General features: G+C 49.0%; 1 protein-coding gene across 2 annotated transcripts in view; it reads right to left on the reverse strand.

The window, feature by feature from the left end:
- Positions 1-16,101, reverse strand: part of NCAPG (non-SMC condensin I complex subunit G) — an 859,779-nt gene that overhangs the window by 210,938 nt on the left and 632,740 nt on the right. The window contains exon 20 of one of the 2 annotated variants that reach the window (XM_069631906.1): positions 953-1,457. The exons of the other annotated variant lie outside the window; for it this stretch is intronic. Coding sequence (XP_069488007.1) covers positions 1,363-1,457 — 95 coding nt within the window. The 3' untranslated portion in view covers positions 953-1,362. Of the gene's footprint in view, positions 1-952; positions 1,458-16,101 lie in introns of those variants that run through there. 2 annotated transcript variants of the gene reach the window in all.

The raw sequence follows: 16,101 nt of genomic DNA on the forward strand, positions 1-16,101 counted from the left end.
TGAGTCTCGTGTTTTCCATGTCATGTGCACTACTGTTCCTTGGAATCTTCCTTTCGTTTGGAACAGGGCCAAATATATTATGCACTGTGCTGTTTTTTCATCTATTTCTGTGGCAACAAATGTTCGTGAAGCGCTCATGGCGTATGGTATTAATGAGCAAACGTAACAGCTATCCTCAGTTGTCTGCTTACCAATGCGGGTCATGTGCTGGTACCATATGTTGTTTGTGACGTGTGCTGAATCTTGTACATAATTATCAATACCTTTATTGTCTGAGTATGTGCTGCGTTTAACTTTATTTCGCTTTTGTTCATTGTTACTGTTACCACCTGACGTAACACCTGTTGCAGCAGGGAGGTGGGGTACATTAGGTTTGGGTGCAGCAAAAAAACTCATAGCATAGCTGTACTGCCATACAGAGGCAGCCAAAACTCCGGTGATCATAAAAATCCCTATTATTTTTATTACATATGCTAACCTCACCGGCATTTTTGCTCTTACCTTGCTGCAGTCCTGGCAGCGTATTCTTGCGACGTTAAAGTTGCCCGCCTAAAAATTCTCAAAAAGTGCTTGTTATTAAATGTTAGTTTTGTTTCATTAAGCTCTCCCTATCAAATAGTCATTCAGTGCCCAGGTGAAGAGTTGCTCCCACGCTACTCTAAGTGATCGGTCTCTCAAGACCGGCAAGTATGGGCGGAGGTGGGGCATGTAATTTTCTATGGCCAGGAGGAAGGCCGTGTAGTATACACGTACCCTTTTCTTTTTTAAGTATGTTGGCCTTTTTATTTCGTATACAAATTGGTGTGACAATTCTTCTGGGTAACTATCGTCTGGCAGCACCATCTACGCCTGCACACTGAATTTGTTAGATAACTTTTCTTAACAATACAATATTACGCAGCTCCTGTATGTGCGAGAGAAAAAGAGAACATTCACGTGTTTACATGTGTATTGGTGCAAGCGAAGTCCTTAGTTTTTATTACAATTGTATTTAGTAGTCAATGGGGGGGGGGGTTTGCTCAGATGGCGGGAGCAGTTTTACTCTTTGAACGTGTGACCATGGGGTGGGCAGTGTGGGGATCACCCCCTTCTTCGTCCGTTATTCTCTCCGAGGGAACAATTGGGTCGTTGTCTGTGGTTGTGTTTTCTTCCGCTGCCGGGGATGTTGTTGGCGTTTTTCCAATGGACCTGTCGTTGGCGCTGGGGCGGGTCTGCAGTTTGTAAATTTTTACATCATGCAGGTGGTTCCACGCACGCTTATCCTTTAGTTTTACTGCTCTTGTTGATACGTCCTCTACTAAATGGGGGCCAGTGAACCTCTGCTGGTTCCACTTTCTATTAAAATTTCGAAGTAGTACGTGGTCACCTTTGGCAAGTTGGCACAAGTTCTCCTTTCCCAATTCTGTATTTTCGTCTATTTCTTGGTTGCTGGTGGACCCGCCCCGTGTGCGCTCGAGCTGTTGAGACACAAACACAACGCTAGTAATCAAAGAAGACACATATTGATACATTTCATCACCTAACACATTCGCAGAACTTTCTTGGTCGGTGAATGCCCTTGACGTTGGTGTTAGGGGAAGGCGCATTTGGCGTCCAGTAACCACCTCGTGTGGGGTGAGGTGGTGGTCGGACCCTGGCCTGTTTCTAAGTTCGAACAGTGCTAACGGAAGGCAATACAACCAACTTTTCTTTGTTGTTTGCTGTATTTTAGCAATTGCCTCCTTCAGTAGGCCATTCAGGCGTTCACATACACCATTAGCCTGTGGGTGGTACGCACATGCAAATTTGTGTTTAATGTTCAGTAGGGATGTGATATGCTGGAACATTTCATTTGCGAAATGGGGTCCGTTGTCTGATCTTAACACCTCGCACACTCCCCACCTGGGGAATACCTCCCTTACTATAAATTTGGCTGCTCTAAACGCATCAGGGTGTGAACAGGGCCCTGCTTCGATCCACCTAGAAAATGGGCATACTACTACTATCATGTATCTATTGCCTTGACAAATGTTGATCATATCAACATAGTCAATGTGGAGGTGCCGAAAAGGTCCTTCTGGTCGGGGTATGGTACCTCTTATCACCTTTAAAGTATGACCGGCCGTGAACTGTTGACATGTAAGGCAATTGCTGATAAAATTTGACACATGGGATGTTAACTCGGGACAGAACCAATCTTCTCTAATTCGTGCTGCTATTATTTCTTTGCCTGTATGGGCAGGGTGATGTAATTGGTTCAAGGCGGTATTTAACAATGCCAATGGTATTACAACTTTCCCAGTGCCACCCTGGCGCCATAGTGCGTCGGTTGGTGACATTGTGCATCCTCTTTTCACCCATACTTCTTTTTCGGCCATTGGTGCAGCCGCTTGTAACTCCATAATCTGGGTGGCTGGGAGATGGGTGTACCCTTCTTTTATTAACATCTCCCTCGCTATTCCCCTCCCTCTCCCTCTCTGTGAGTCTGTGGGGTTCCATATCTCACCAAAATATGCAGCATATTTTGCATGTGCGTCTGCTGCTGCATTTCCTTTTGATATATAGTCTTCTCCATTGGTGTGTGCGGTGCATTTTACTAGGGCTAGTTCTTGGGGATCGTTTATTACTTCAATTAGTTCAGCCAACAAGAGGGCATGTTGTACTGGAGTGCCGTCAGCTCTCCTAAACCCTCTTCTTCTCCACTTTGATAGCCCTGAGTGGACAGTGGATGTAACATATGCACTGTCGGAATATATAGTAACTTTTTTATCAAAACTTTCCTTTAGTGCCAATATGAGTGCAACCAGTTCCGCCGCTTGAGCAGAGTAATGCTGTGGTAATTGTACACACTTAATAGCCACACACACTGGCGCTTCCATCATTTGTACTACTGCTGCCCCAGTCCTCCTTATCCCGTCTCCTTGATCAATAGTTGATGACCCATCAATAAACAAAAGCTCACCTCCCTCTAGTGCGTTTTCTTCAACTTTCCTAGTACATGAGTACATCTCAGTTACTTGGGTGCAGTCGTGGGCGTAATCTCCCTCTTCAATTACTTCTGCTAGGAACCTTGCAGGGTTAACCGTGCTACATCTAACAATTGCCAGTTCAGCTTTGGACAAAATAATCTCATAACCTGTTGCCCTCTGTGTCGTCAGTGTGGACTTAGGTTTATTCAATATCGCAAATAGTGCATGTTCTACAAATAGTGTAGTTGGACACCCCATAGTTATTGATGATGCTTTTTCTACTGCAAATGCAGCTGCAGCAAGACCTTGTTCGCAAGAGAATTGTCCTAACATTATTGGATCTAAGTGACCGCTGTAAAATGCTACTGGTTTATAGCCCATGCTAGTCTTTTGGGCCAATACTGCTTTCATTACTGCTGAGTCGCAATGTGAAAATATAAAAAATCGTCGCTCATAGTCTGGGGATGCTAGTACTGGAGCAGTAGTTGTTTTATCAGTTCATTCTGCTCATCCCTTAGTTTAGCTAATCTTTCCTCCAAAATCTCTTCCTTCTGCCGTAGCAGCTCCTCTCCCCTCATTTCACTCTCTCTTTCACTATCCTCGTTTGTTCTCTTTACCGCCTCCCTTTCCTCTCCAGTTAGTGATCCTCGTAATTTCAACAATATCTGTGCAGCTACCCACTCATCGTTTCCTATCTCTACAGTCTGCTCTTCTCTCCTCCCGTCCCCCATTGGTATCTTTCCATGAGCCACATATGGTGGAGGGCTGTATGCCGGGTTTGAGTATCCTTCAGCCGCCCTTAACTGTCCTTTTATTTCTCCTAATTCTCTTAAAGGGTACAACCCTCCTCCCTCTGTTTTCACTCCCGGTGTTAAGGGTATCTCATTGCTCGGTTCCTGTTTTATGTCAGCTAATTTATCAACCTTTCCTCCACCCAGTTTTTCATTCCCCATATTCTTTGTTCCTTCACTCTCCTTTTCCCCATCCGTTCCTTCTTTCTTAATCTCCTTTTCTTCCGGTGTTTCCCCCATAGTGAACATTCCATTTGGTCCTGGTCTAGACCCCTGGAACATCCTCCATAAGTTAAACACCTCCACATGGTTTGCCAACTTCTTCCCCTTGTATGTATTGTGCAGATGGTTTAATAGTGAATGTTGGGCATATGGGTCAAAGCTACCATTAGGCGGCCATGGTGTCAACATTTTGTTGTCCGTCCCCTGGGTCCACTCTATGCTGTACTTAATTAACTTCTCCCTATGTGGTGGCAGTGTGGTGCATATATGTTGTAGTGGGGTAGTGAGGGTATTCCCCCACCCTCCCAACCCTCTCCCGTATGACATACTAGCGCACCCTTTCTTACCCTTCCCCTTGCTACCAGTTTGCAACATACAACCTTTTATTGCTTACCTTGCCCCGCAAGTGTGGGGACTTACGACAATCCTTTGACAAATTATGCAATGATAATAATCACAAAAAAAAAAATTATAAAACAAATATATTTATGATGTTATATTATATTCCTTCCCCTACGGCCCCCTGCGGCCGAAGCGCACGCAGCCCCCTGCAGCTGCGTACCCCTTACGACGATCTTACACAGTCGTCCTTTTTCCCCGTTCTCCTCCCACCTTTACACTTGCCGTGGCCGGCGTTCTCCGTGCGCAGCCACGCCCCCTTCCCCTTCTCCTCTTTGATCCACTCGTTTATCGTTTATCTCCGTGTCCGCTCCTTTATCATGTTTCTCTTCCCCACCAATGTCAAACCCAAAGCTTCTTGTGTTCACGATATCTTACTAAATCCCTACTGGTGACGTCACCTATTTCTTCGAACTACTGGTATATTCGTGTTATGTTCTTTAAATTCAAAATACACTTGCAATCTACCCCGCTAACCCTACAGCTGTCTTCCTGTCTCTCCTGGAACAAGGTAATCTCATCAATACTATAACCGGACTGCGCACACTGCGTCGCCTCGCGTGTGATACGCCCCTCAACAGGAGGGCTTAACCAGCCAATTATCTTCCGTTTTGGGCAACTACGTAACTAGCCACCGCCCACAGGGAAACGTCATCTACCTATCGAGTTTCTTGCTCGAACAATAGGGAACCTCATCTACCTATCGAGTTTCTTGCTCGAACAATAGGGAACCTCATCTACTCATTGAATGATAAATGTCAAATCGTAGGAAACCACACACACCCACCCTCACACGTAGTCGCGATTTAGGCCAATCAGTGTCTTTCGAGCGGCTGCACGTGATGTTTTCGTGCCCCGCCCCCCTCTTTCGCGTAACGTTAGCCGCCTTCTCTCGCACTCAATTCACTACCATTCATTCCATTATCATCACTCAATTAAACCTTCACCCCACCTTTTTACAATACCTCCCTCCTCCCTTATTTACTTCCGCCCCCTCCCTCACAATTTCGCATTGCTTGTTGTGCGTGTCATGCTCACCAAGTTCCCTCGATGCAGGGCCGCTCGACTGCGTGCACCCCTCCAAGCGGCTCGCCACCTCCCCTCGTCTGGACCACGTCTGGACACTCGCCGACCGCGGGCGGGATACTTCTCAACCGGCTCCCGAGGGCCAATATCCGGATTGCGCTGTCCGGTCCTCTCGCAGCTCCGCGATGGTCCTGTAGTCCTCAGAAGGGGGCAACGGCAGAGGGGGCCGCGCTGTCGGGCCTCCCCGCAACGGGAGTGCCTGGAAAAATAAAAAATAAAAGTCGATCTTAAACAGATCTCAGCAGTGCCTCCAACTTGTCGGGGGGGGATTCTGCCGGGGTCGGCCGGGCCGTCCGCAGACCTCCGGGCAGGGAGGCCCCAACTCCTCCCGTGTATATCTCGGATCGAGACAGAGTATGAGGCACACACAAGGAGCAAGGCAACTTCTGCCGTTTATTATGCAAACGGCAGGGATGGGTCAAGGAGCGTACGCGTTCGTCCTGACACACACACAATAGTGGGGCTCGCAGGCCCTTTTTACTACATTATGACGCGCTACTTGCGTCATTCCAAAAAGTTACCAAAAGAACCTATCGCCACTCTTGATTGGTTGCTCGAGTGGTGGGGTTAGTATAGTACGCATATAGAGAATGATATTAGTGGTTAAGATGTAGTCAGGTGGTATATCTGGGTTGTCCCTACAATTAGATACATAAGAATTGTTACATGAAGACCCCTGAGGATTGGCTAACGTTACTGACGTCTGAGATAAGAACCTCATGTTCTGATTGGTGCATCCGTGAGCTCCCCAGCCTGGGACCACCGTTGTTCCCAGCACACGGTGCACCTGTGGTTGCAACAGTGTTTCAATATGGGTACGTGCAGGCAATGTGAGGATTTATTCATAGGTGGGAGACTGACCGTTCCCACTGTAGCAGGTGTCCATTGAGCCTTTCAAGTGTGTCGGCCTGCGTCTCGTAGCGAGGTACCCAGACGCCTTTTCTCTCCTGGGTTTTGGCATCTCGTCAGGTTCGGCTTGGTCACGTGGGGAGGGACCGTGTTTGAGGCATAATTCTGCACAATTAATATTGTTTTTCCACTGTATGTCTGGTTTAATTTGCAGATATGATTTTAACATTGGTACGTGGAGTGCGAGGTTGCAACATCGTGCCTTTGAAGATTTGTTTCTTGACTGTGGGTTTGCAACATTACGACCTTGGCTGGTTGCTCCACTGGGTTCTTTCTGCAGGCTCAGCAACCTGACTTTTGCTTTGTTAATGTCCACGGGAACTCTTGCTTGAGGCCTACTTGGGCCTGGTGCACGAGTAATCCATTTAGTGCATGGATGCTTTAGGTTATAGTGGCATACAGTTTCATGGCCAGTATCGTGTTTCCATTATATCTCTCATGATGGTAACGGGTTTCAAGAGAAGCGTGAGCAAACGTTATAAATGAGCTCATGGTGCGTCTTGCGTTTCTGCATTCTGAAAGCCTATGTAAAAATAATAAAGATGCACGTCCGTGAATAAGCCTGTCGCCTACGTCAGAGCACTGAGTATGTTCTTCGTGTAGATTGGTGTGGAAATGTTCAGCGTGTATAATAGTTCAGCGGTGCTTCCCGTTATCTAGGTCGTCATGGCATCTCTAACGATGTGTAGATTTCAGTCTAGTTGGTCCGTGCCGCAGGTGTCGGCATGGCCAGTGCGGGCTGTTGGGCAGGCAGATGGACACATCCGTATGTTTCTGTACCAGGGTATTTGGTCATCTGGTAAATGGGCAAACTCTTCTCGTGGCGGGTGTCTGGGCCGCGACCCTCTAGGCCAAGCGCGAGAGGTGAAGGACGGGAGTCTGGTTTTCCATTCTCCCACTTCACTACTTCTCCTCTCCTGTTGAGGTAGTACATGGCCACTGTGTTGTCCATCATTATCAGGACATTCTTACCCCATACAGAGGGCAGGGAGGCCTTCAGCCCTAGTTTGATTTCCCTCAGCTCCAATAGGTTGATGCGTAGTTTGGACTCCGATGGAGACCAACGACCGCCGATTGTCAACTCGTTGGTGTGAGCTCCCCACCCTGTGAGTGAAGCGTCCGTCACTACTGTTATCTCTGGCCATGGTTGCCAAAAAGATTCTCCGTTGTGGATATGTTCCCTGTAAGCCCATCATTGTAGATCCTCTGCTACTCTGACTGGAACTTGCAACGGATCTGACATTTCTCCTGAAAATTGGGTCCATTGAGTCCTGAGGGCCCATTGAAGGGATCTCATCCTCAATCTGGCTTCTGGCACCAGAATAATGCAGGATGCCATAAGGCCGAGCAACCTGAGAAAATCGAAGGCCAGTAGATACTAGGCATTCTGGAATTTAATGACCATCTGCAGAATGTGGTGCGCTCTCTCTTCGGGAGGCGAGGCTTGGCCCAAACAAAGTATTCAGGACTGCTCCAATAAACTGGAGTTTCTGAGCTGGTATCATGTTTGACTTTTTTAAATTCAGAGAAAACCCTAGTTTGTTAAGGAAGTGGCAAGTTTTGGACAGATGTTCCTGGGCTTGTACTGGAGAATGTGCCCTGACCATCCAATCGTCCAGGTAGGGGTAGGCATGAATCCCCCCTCTCCTGAGACTCACTGCGACCACCGCCATCAACTTGGTGAAAACCCTCGGGGCGGAGGTAAACCCGAATGGCAGAACTCAAAACTGATAGTGAGAATTGCCAATCGCGAACCTCAGGTACTTTCTTTGCTTGAGATGGATTGGCACATGAAAGTGGGCATCCTGAAGGTCCAACACCAACCAGTCTTGGAGTTGGAGAGCCCGAAGGATGTGAGAAAGTGTGACCATCTTGAACTTGTCCTTCCTGAGGAACTTGTTCAAGCTTCTCAAGTCCAAGATGGGTCTCAGTCCTCCGTCCTTTGGTATGAGGAAATATGGGGAATACCAACCCTTGTTCCTCTCCGCTACAGGTACATGTTCTATTGCACCTTTCTGTAGCAGGGTTAAGACTTCCTGCAACAGGAGCGGATCTGGATTTTTGACAGAGTTGTATCCCGGCGGGTGATTGAGGTTTCTTTTGAAAAGAAAGGCAGTAACCTTGGGACACTGTTTCCAGTGCCCAAGCATCTGAAGTAATGCCCCGCCATTCATTCAGATGCAGCGAGATCCTGCCTACCACTGGGGTCTTGTGTGTCAAAACCTCAGTGGTTTTGCGGCAGCTGTAGCAGCGGCTGAAGGGACAGATGCCGCTGCTGGGGCAGATTAAGCACCTTTTCCTCACCCCCGTGGAAATTTGCTTTGCCCTCTCTGACTGGCCTGTCCCCCCTTCCTTTCCCAAATGAGGAATAAAATCGGACCGACCCCTCCAGGAAGATGAGCCTGTGTAGAGGCATTCTTGAGGTTTTCGTATAGCGGCATTGAGTGATTTTGCCGCTGCTTTGGAGGGCTGCAGCTTCTCCAAACTTCCATCCGCGTTGCTGCCAAACAACCCTGAGCCGTCAAATGGCATATTAAGAAGCCTGGATTGCACATCCGGTGCAAAACCTGACTTTCGTAGCCACACAAATCTGTGTAGCACTGTACTAGATGCCATGGACCTATTGATACTGTCAGCTGTGACCAAACCGGATTGAAGGCATTCCCCTGAAGCCTTCTTTCCATCCCTTACTATGGATAGGAACCCTTCACGTTCTTTACCTTCTGGGATGTGTTCAGCTGCCGCTGACATGCAGTCCCACAGGGTATATGTAAATCTTGCAAGGGTGCGAGTTACATTTGTGGATTTTAAAGCCATGCTCCCTGACAAAGATCTTTCTGGATCATGCATCAACCTTTTTATCATCCCTATTAGGGGGAATTGAAGGGTATGCAGCATTTCCAGTAGATGTAGCTGCTTGAACTACCAGACTTTCAGGAGATGGGTGTTTACTTAAGTATTCAGGATATGAGCGAGAGGGTTTATATTTTGACACATACTTCTTATTTACTGCAGGAATAGTTTCTGGGTTTTCCCCATGCATTGTTAACCTTCCTTTGTAAGGCTACATGAAAAAGAAGTATGGGGTCTTGCTGAGGTCCTCCTGAAAGGATGTCAGTCATGTCATCATCCTGATAGACTGGTGAATTTCTAATCCATCCCATGAATTCAGTTACCCTGTTCATCAATTTTCTATAACCTGCATCCGCATGTTCAGCTGGGCCATATTCATATTCTGGAGATGTATCCAGACCACTTGCTGACTGCAAGCACTCATACAAGTCTTACATCTTAGACTTAGACTTAGAGGGTCAATTAACTCCTCAGGGACTTGCTTTGTACCAAATTTAACACCAGCAGGTAAAACCTCTTCTGCTGATGAATCTCCTTCATATATGTCTGCTTTTTGGATGAAACACCTTTTCAGGTGGCATAGACTAACACTGGTGTCGATTTTGTCATTGGAATGGTCGAAGACGTCGACAAAAGCGTCAATGTTGTAGGCATTACTTTCGATATTGTTGAGGTAATTTTCGACACCCTCGAAGGAGTTGTCGAGACCATTGACACAGTCGAAGGAGTCTTTGATACCGCTGGCTGTGTACTCGACATAACCTTTAGGTTGGGTCATCGACACCTTATGCTCGACCGCCTTCTATAGAGGCGTCAAGGACGTTTTAGATGAGGACTGAGGACTTTGATGACGTATGAGAGTGATGCCATTTTCTTGAGTTCTACCTCGGATTTATGCACCGGTAGGCTTTTTCTATGAGGTGTCTGGGAAGATTCCCTGGATGACACCCTCAACAATTTTTTGTCGGATATTCTTGTCTTAGATCTTCCCTGGTCACTTTTTTTGTGAGCAGGGACATGGTCTTCGTTAGACTTTTTTGTGGGGGTCTGGGCCACATTCTCAAATGCTTTTAACAGATGCTCTGAAAACTTCCCATTTTCTTGGGGAGTCATGTCTCGACGGACATGTTATGACTTCCTCAGATGATGTTGAGTAAGAGGAAGAGGGAGACCGGTGTCTCTTTGTCTTTGTAGAGGAAGAAGAAGAGGACTTCCTGGATCTACTCCTCGACCTAGATTCTGACAGGAACCGCACTCATCTATACGGTGGTGGCACCAGAGGCAATTCCGATGGGGATCAGTTAGCGACATATTTCTTCCACATTTATGGCTTTTCTTGAATCCAGTCTTCGGTGTGGAAGGATTAGATGAAGACGACATTCGTATGAATTGGACGTTTTATCGATCCGAAGCAAAGCTAACGGAAAAACGGAACTGAGGCCAACAGGCGCGCTCGAGGCATTTATACAGCACATGACGTTGACGCTCGACAGAGGCCGCCGAGGGACATCGACGCCGCAGCATTGAGTGGAGCGCACTCTGGTGAAGAGAGAAAAAATGTCCGAAGCAGCAAAGCTGAACGTAAGGATATATCTAAGATGAGGAATAAGTGGGAGGACACAATCCATTCGAAAGATGCATGACATCATGCCGAGCAGAGACTTGATGGTTCTCACTGTGGCGATCTTCAGAGCGAGCAGCCGTTGCACCGTGCCCAGGATGGCCACCACTCTCTCCTCTGACGGGGCACCAGGCATGACACCGTGTTGAGCCGGGATCCTAGTAACAGCACATCCTGCGATGGAGTCAAGCAGGACTTTTCATAATTGACTGAGAACCCCAGCTCTGTCAGCAGGCCGACAGTCCTTGGCGTGTGATCGACGGCGATGCTCCTTGAGCTGGCCCGGATGAGCCAGTCATCCAATTCAGGGTAGATGTGGATCCCTTGCAGTCGCTTATGTGCCGACACCGGCGCCAGGCACTTGGTGAAAATCCTTGGCACTGACTTCAATCCGAAGGGAAGGGCTTTGAACTGGTAATGCTTCCCCTGGACGATGAAGCGCAGAAACCTGCAGTGTCCCTTGCAAATTGGGATGTAGAAGTACGCATCCTGACGACGACAGAAAGTCTCCCTCTTCTAGCTGTCCGATCATGTGTTGAAGAGGGACCATTGGAAACCTCTGGGACTTGATGTATTTGTTTAGTCGTCGTAGGTCAAGAATGGGCCTCCAGCCCCCGGTCTTCTTACTCACAAGGAAGTACCTTCAGTACATTCTGAAGCAGCTTTGAGACGAGCTTTATCGCCCCCTTCTTTAGCATGGCCCGAAACTCCAGCAGCAGCCGTGGTACGTGGCTTTCCTGACGGGCCATCGGTGGAATTCGGGGACACTTCCATTGGAACTCTAGAGTGTACATGGTCGAGAGAGTCCAGCACCCAATGATCTGTGGGGATGGTCTTCCTCACACCGAAGATGTTTGCCAGCTGGCCTCCCACTGCGGTGCATGGGTGGGGGCCCAACGTCATGGCCAGTTCATTCTTGGCTGGACGCCGATGGGCTACCTTGGGGTCCCTGGTGACAATGGCGGCGTCCTCCAAACATCTTGGAGTGGCCCCTGTTGGTCTTTTGGGTCAAGGAGCGGGAAAGCTGTAGGTACGAAGAAGAACTCCCGCCGTAACCCTTGGAAGAATGGGGAGACTTGTCTCCTGTTGATCGAAAGGATGGGCGTCGCTGCTGTGGCGTGCCCAGGGCACATGCTGTCTCCGTGTCCACCTTGATGGCCTGCAGACACTCATCTATAGCCTTCTCGAAGAGATTGTCCCGTCAAAAGGCATGTCAAAAACCATCATCTGGACGTCCTGTCAAAATTTGGTGGACTTGAGCCAGCCACGACGACGGCAAACACTGTTGCTCATCTGGCGGCACCCCGCGTCAGTGATGTCCGTGGCCACTGATGGCGTGGTCCGACGCTACCTTGCCCCCCTGCAGAATCTCCAACGCCTCCGTCCGGGAGGAAGCCCAGAAGAGGAGTGATCTTGAACCACAGCTCCATGTCGTAGCGCGCTACGATACAAGGGCGTTGGCAGCCTTGATGGTCTTCGCTGCAGAGTAGATAACTCGTCGTCCCATAGCATTCAACTTCTTCCCCTCGCTGTCCGGAGGGGTGAACGCTGCAGAGGAAGAAGCGCCCGATGACTTCTTGGCCGCTGCAGAGACCAACGGTGAAGGTTGGGCCAGCAAGCACTTGGGTGCAGAGTTCGCCACCTGGTATTTCTTATCCAGACAGTCCCTCTTCGCCAGAGGCGTAGAAGGGTGCTTTGTGAGAGACAGGCGTTCGTCCCAAATGTCATCCAAGAGTGGGACTGAAAGGATGGCCTTTCTCTTCGCCTTGCGGCGCTGGTATAAGAAGCCCCCCTCCTCCTCTGGCGCGAGCTGGAAGTGCTCGAAGCTCTGGAGATCATCGCGTGAAACAAGCCAATCTCGTCCGTCGTCGCTGTGTATGGAGGAGTCTTATCCCTTGGGGGAGGAGATGGCCGCGAAGGGTGCCATGGAGGCAAAGGGTGCCTGTTAGGCAGAAACCTGTGCAGTTCCCTTAGGGACCACTGCAAAAAGTTTAAATCTACAGGAGTTAGCAGTAAACCCAATTGGTAGCAGTCTGCACCACCCAGATTTACCTGGTAGCTGTGGCTGAGCAGTCAGACCTCTCTCAAGAAGAGTTAGGCAGTATATAGAGTATACACAATAGGGCCAAAAATACAGTAGCACAAGCAAACACTGACCAGAGCTTTGGTATAAAAGTATATAATTATTTAAAAACACACGTAAAAATACACCAGCACTAATATGTCAAGCAAGTTCAAACCCAATCACTAGAAATATATACACCTCCCTAGTTAATTATTTGACAAGTCTAGGGTAAGACACCACTTATTTAGCAAAACAGAGGTGAGCGCGTAACCGTAGATGGCACGCCAATCATTTGTTTAAAAAGGGAGAGAAAAGGCACAATAGGAAAAACACACGGTACCAACACTTAAGAAACCACAGCAAGTCAAGAAAGGCAGGGTCTACTGTAGAGCAAAAAAGTTCATAGGCCAGGCCCACTCTTGGAGAGAGCAAGGCAGAATGTGCCCAAGATCACACAGTGGAAATGTACTCAAAGTCTTTGCAGAAAAGTCAAAAGAGGTTGGATCAAGTTAGAAAGGTAATGTTAACAGGTCCGAGGTCACCCCAGGATAGAGAGTCAAGGATTTACAGGACACCTTGGACAGTCTGTTGCAAGGGAGACCAATCGGGACACAGTACCTGAAATGGTGAGAAAGCTCCAGCGGGGGCAGTTGTTCCTGGCAGCGGGTGCAAGTCGGAGCTTCGTCCAGGGGAAGAGAAGATCTCGACGTGGAGGAAAGCTGGAGGTCGTTGCACTGCCAGGGAAGAAACCAGCCGCAGAGTTTCCCGGTTAAAAGGTATTACCCTTTTATTAGCGGTAGTGGTGAAGCGTGGCTATCCGGCCGCCGAGGTGCTTGGCACGGGCGATTCGACCACAAGACGATCCTGGGAGGCGAAAAAAAGGAGAACTGGTTGGTCCCACCAGCTCAAAGGGAAGACGACTCTCCTGGAAGAAGATCAACTCTGTCATCGGGAAAGTGGTGAGTTTCGTACAGCAGGGGTCCACCGGTGGTGTCGTCTTTGTAGATGGCTCAGCTTCTCCCCTCTCGGGATTCTTTAGATACTGTGTCGACTTCTGAAGTTCCAGTCCCCAAAGCCCTGCTTTTATGCAGCAAAACCCCCATTCATCAGCCTAGCTGTCACTCAAACATGCTAAGTGGTGAGCCGGACGGCTCACCACTGGGCCAATCACCCAAGAGTGCGACTTGAGTTGCTAAGGCAACTCAATCCAGGGTGACTAATCCCCCTCCCACACATCATGTTGACCCCAGAGTGGCACCATTTGGAGGGCTTCTGTGGAGAAGCCCGCCAAAAAGTGGAACAAAGGGCTCGACTTGGGTTAGAGTTTCAGAGGCGAACACAACCGCCATCTTAAAACTGAGTCCTGGCAAAAAGACCCAACCGGGGAATAAATATTAAATAAATAACCCAGCGGTATCTTTAACATTGCACCAAAAAGTGGTGCGTTTAAAATGAATGAGAAAATCCCATAGGAAATATTCCGGTGGAATATTTCGTGTGGTATCCACTGCCACCAGCCAGAAACTCGACAAGGGGGGGCTGGACAGTGCCCCCTTGAAAAACAGACCCAGGGGCAATCGAATTACCCCTACCAGTACTTCCACAATATGATGGTTTGTACTGGTTCTGTTCACAATTTAAGACTATTAAAGCCAGTGGTGACTTTACATGCCCTGGGAGACAGTAGTCAGTCCCAGAGTATGGCGTCTATGTTTGGGGGTCACTATGACACCCCTGTGTTACTGCACTGAGGGTGCTGTGTAACATACCAAAAACACATGAAGTCCTATGGAGTAAAAGACCCCATAGCCCACGAAACACATTACATAGTCAAAGGACATTCTCAAATCATGCCTAAGAGTGGGAGAAAGAGTCTCACTCTTAGCAGGAGAAAACATTAAACCCCAAAAATCCAGCAAAGCTGCTGGGGGACTCACTAGGTTTGGGAAATTAGCCTTTACAGAGAATTCTCCCTAACAGTGCCTCTTTCTCTTCTTAGCCGGCGGTTCTCCCGTTGCCAGAGGGTCAGCCGCCACTGGAGCCACGGGTGGGGCTGTTGGCAGAACAGGCATCCTCATCTGTATCTCGTAGATCAGTGTATGTAACAGAGGTCTCTAGGGACAGCTGAGGCGGAGTCTGAATAGAAAGCTGAGGTGCAGGAAGAGAGACAAGGCCCTCGTCGACCTGAGGCTCTCCGTTGCCTTCTTCAACGGTATCTTCGTCATCGGCGCCCTCATCGTAAGGACTGACCCCGATGTTCTCGTCCTCCTGGATGGTCTGAAGGTAGACAAGCACCTACTCCGAGGAGATAACCGTGCCCTTGCGGACCTCCGTTCCACACCCCTCCCCCTTCTCCGTGTCCAGAGGGGAAGGTCTTGGGGAGATGACCAGCATCATCATCTTCAGGGTCTTCGCAATGAGCTGGAACGTCGCCTTCCTCCTGGGAGGAAGGGAATCTCTTGCCTTCGGAAGGGCGCCCTGCGGGTCCGCCTCGGCGGCCTTTGAAACGGACATCACCAGCTCAATGGAAGGCAGAGCCTTCGTCGGGTATACCTGGGCCTTCACAGTCAGGACCGGTCCCTTGTCCTGCTTGGCCTTGTTGGCCGTCTTGGACACCTTGTCCTGCTTGGCCTTCTCCTTAGGAGGAGGGTCGGAGCCTAAATACCAAGTGCAGGCTAGCTTTGGACTTCTCCATGGCCGTCTCTTGAGCCACCTTGAGTTTGCCTTGATGGTCCGATTTCCTCTCGGATGAAGATCCTGAGCGTTGGCTGGCAACCAAAGTTGCTGGAGATGTCAGACACGCCCTGGCTGCGGAGAAGCCTGCCGCAACGGCACTCCCGGTGGCAGCGGACTTGCGATGCTTGGCCTTTTGTTGGACCGCTACAGGTGGGGGTGCCCTCAAAAGGACTTCGAAGACCGCTCAGCTTTCCCGGATCCAGGAGTGACATGCCCTGGGAACCACCCGGTACAGAGGCCTTGGCCTGCAGCCACTCATTCAGTCGCTTACGTCGAACCTTCAACGTGCGTGTCAAGAATTGCAGGAAAAATGCACAATCGTCCACCTTGTGCGTCGTGTACAGGCAATGAAGGTACTGGGAATGGTTGTCGTCCGAGAAGACATTCCTTAAGTCGCTGTCGAGCAAAGCTTGAAAAGGGGGGTGGAATAATAATTCGCCGTCGACGTGGCGTAGGCCTGAAGAATCTTCT

The sequence above is a fragment of the Ambystoma mexicanum genome, chromosome 6q, assembly GCF_040938575.1.
Source record: "Ambystoma mexicanum isolate Mex_15411 chromosome 6q, UKY_AmexF1_1, whole genome shotgun sequence".
NCBI lineage: Eukaryota > Metazoa > Chordata > Amphibia > Caudata > Ambystomatidae > Ambystoma > Ambystoma mexicanum.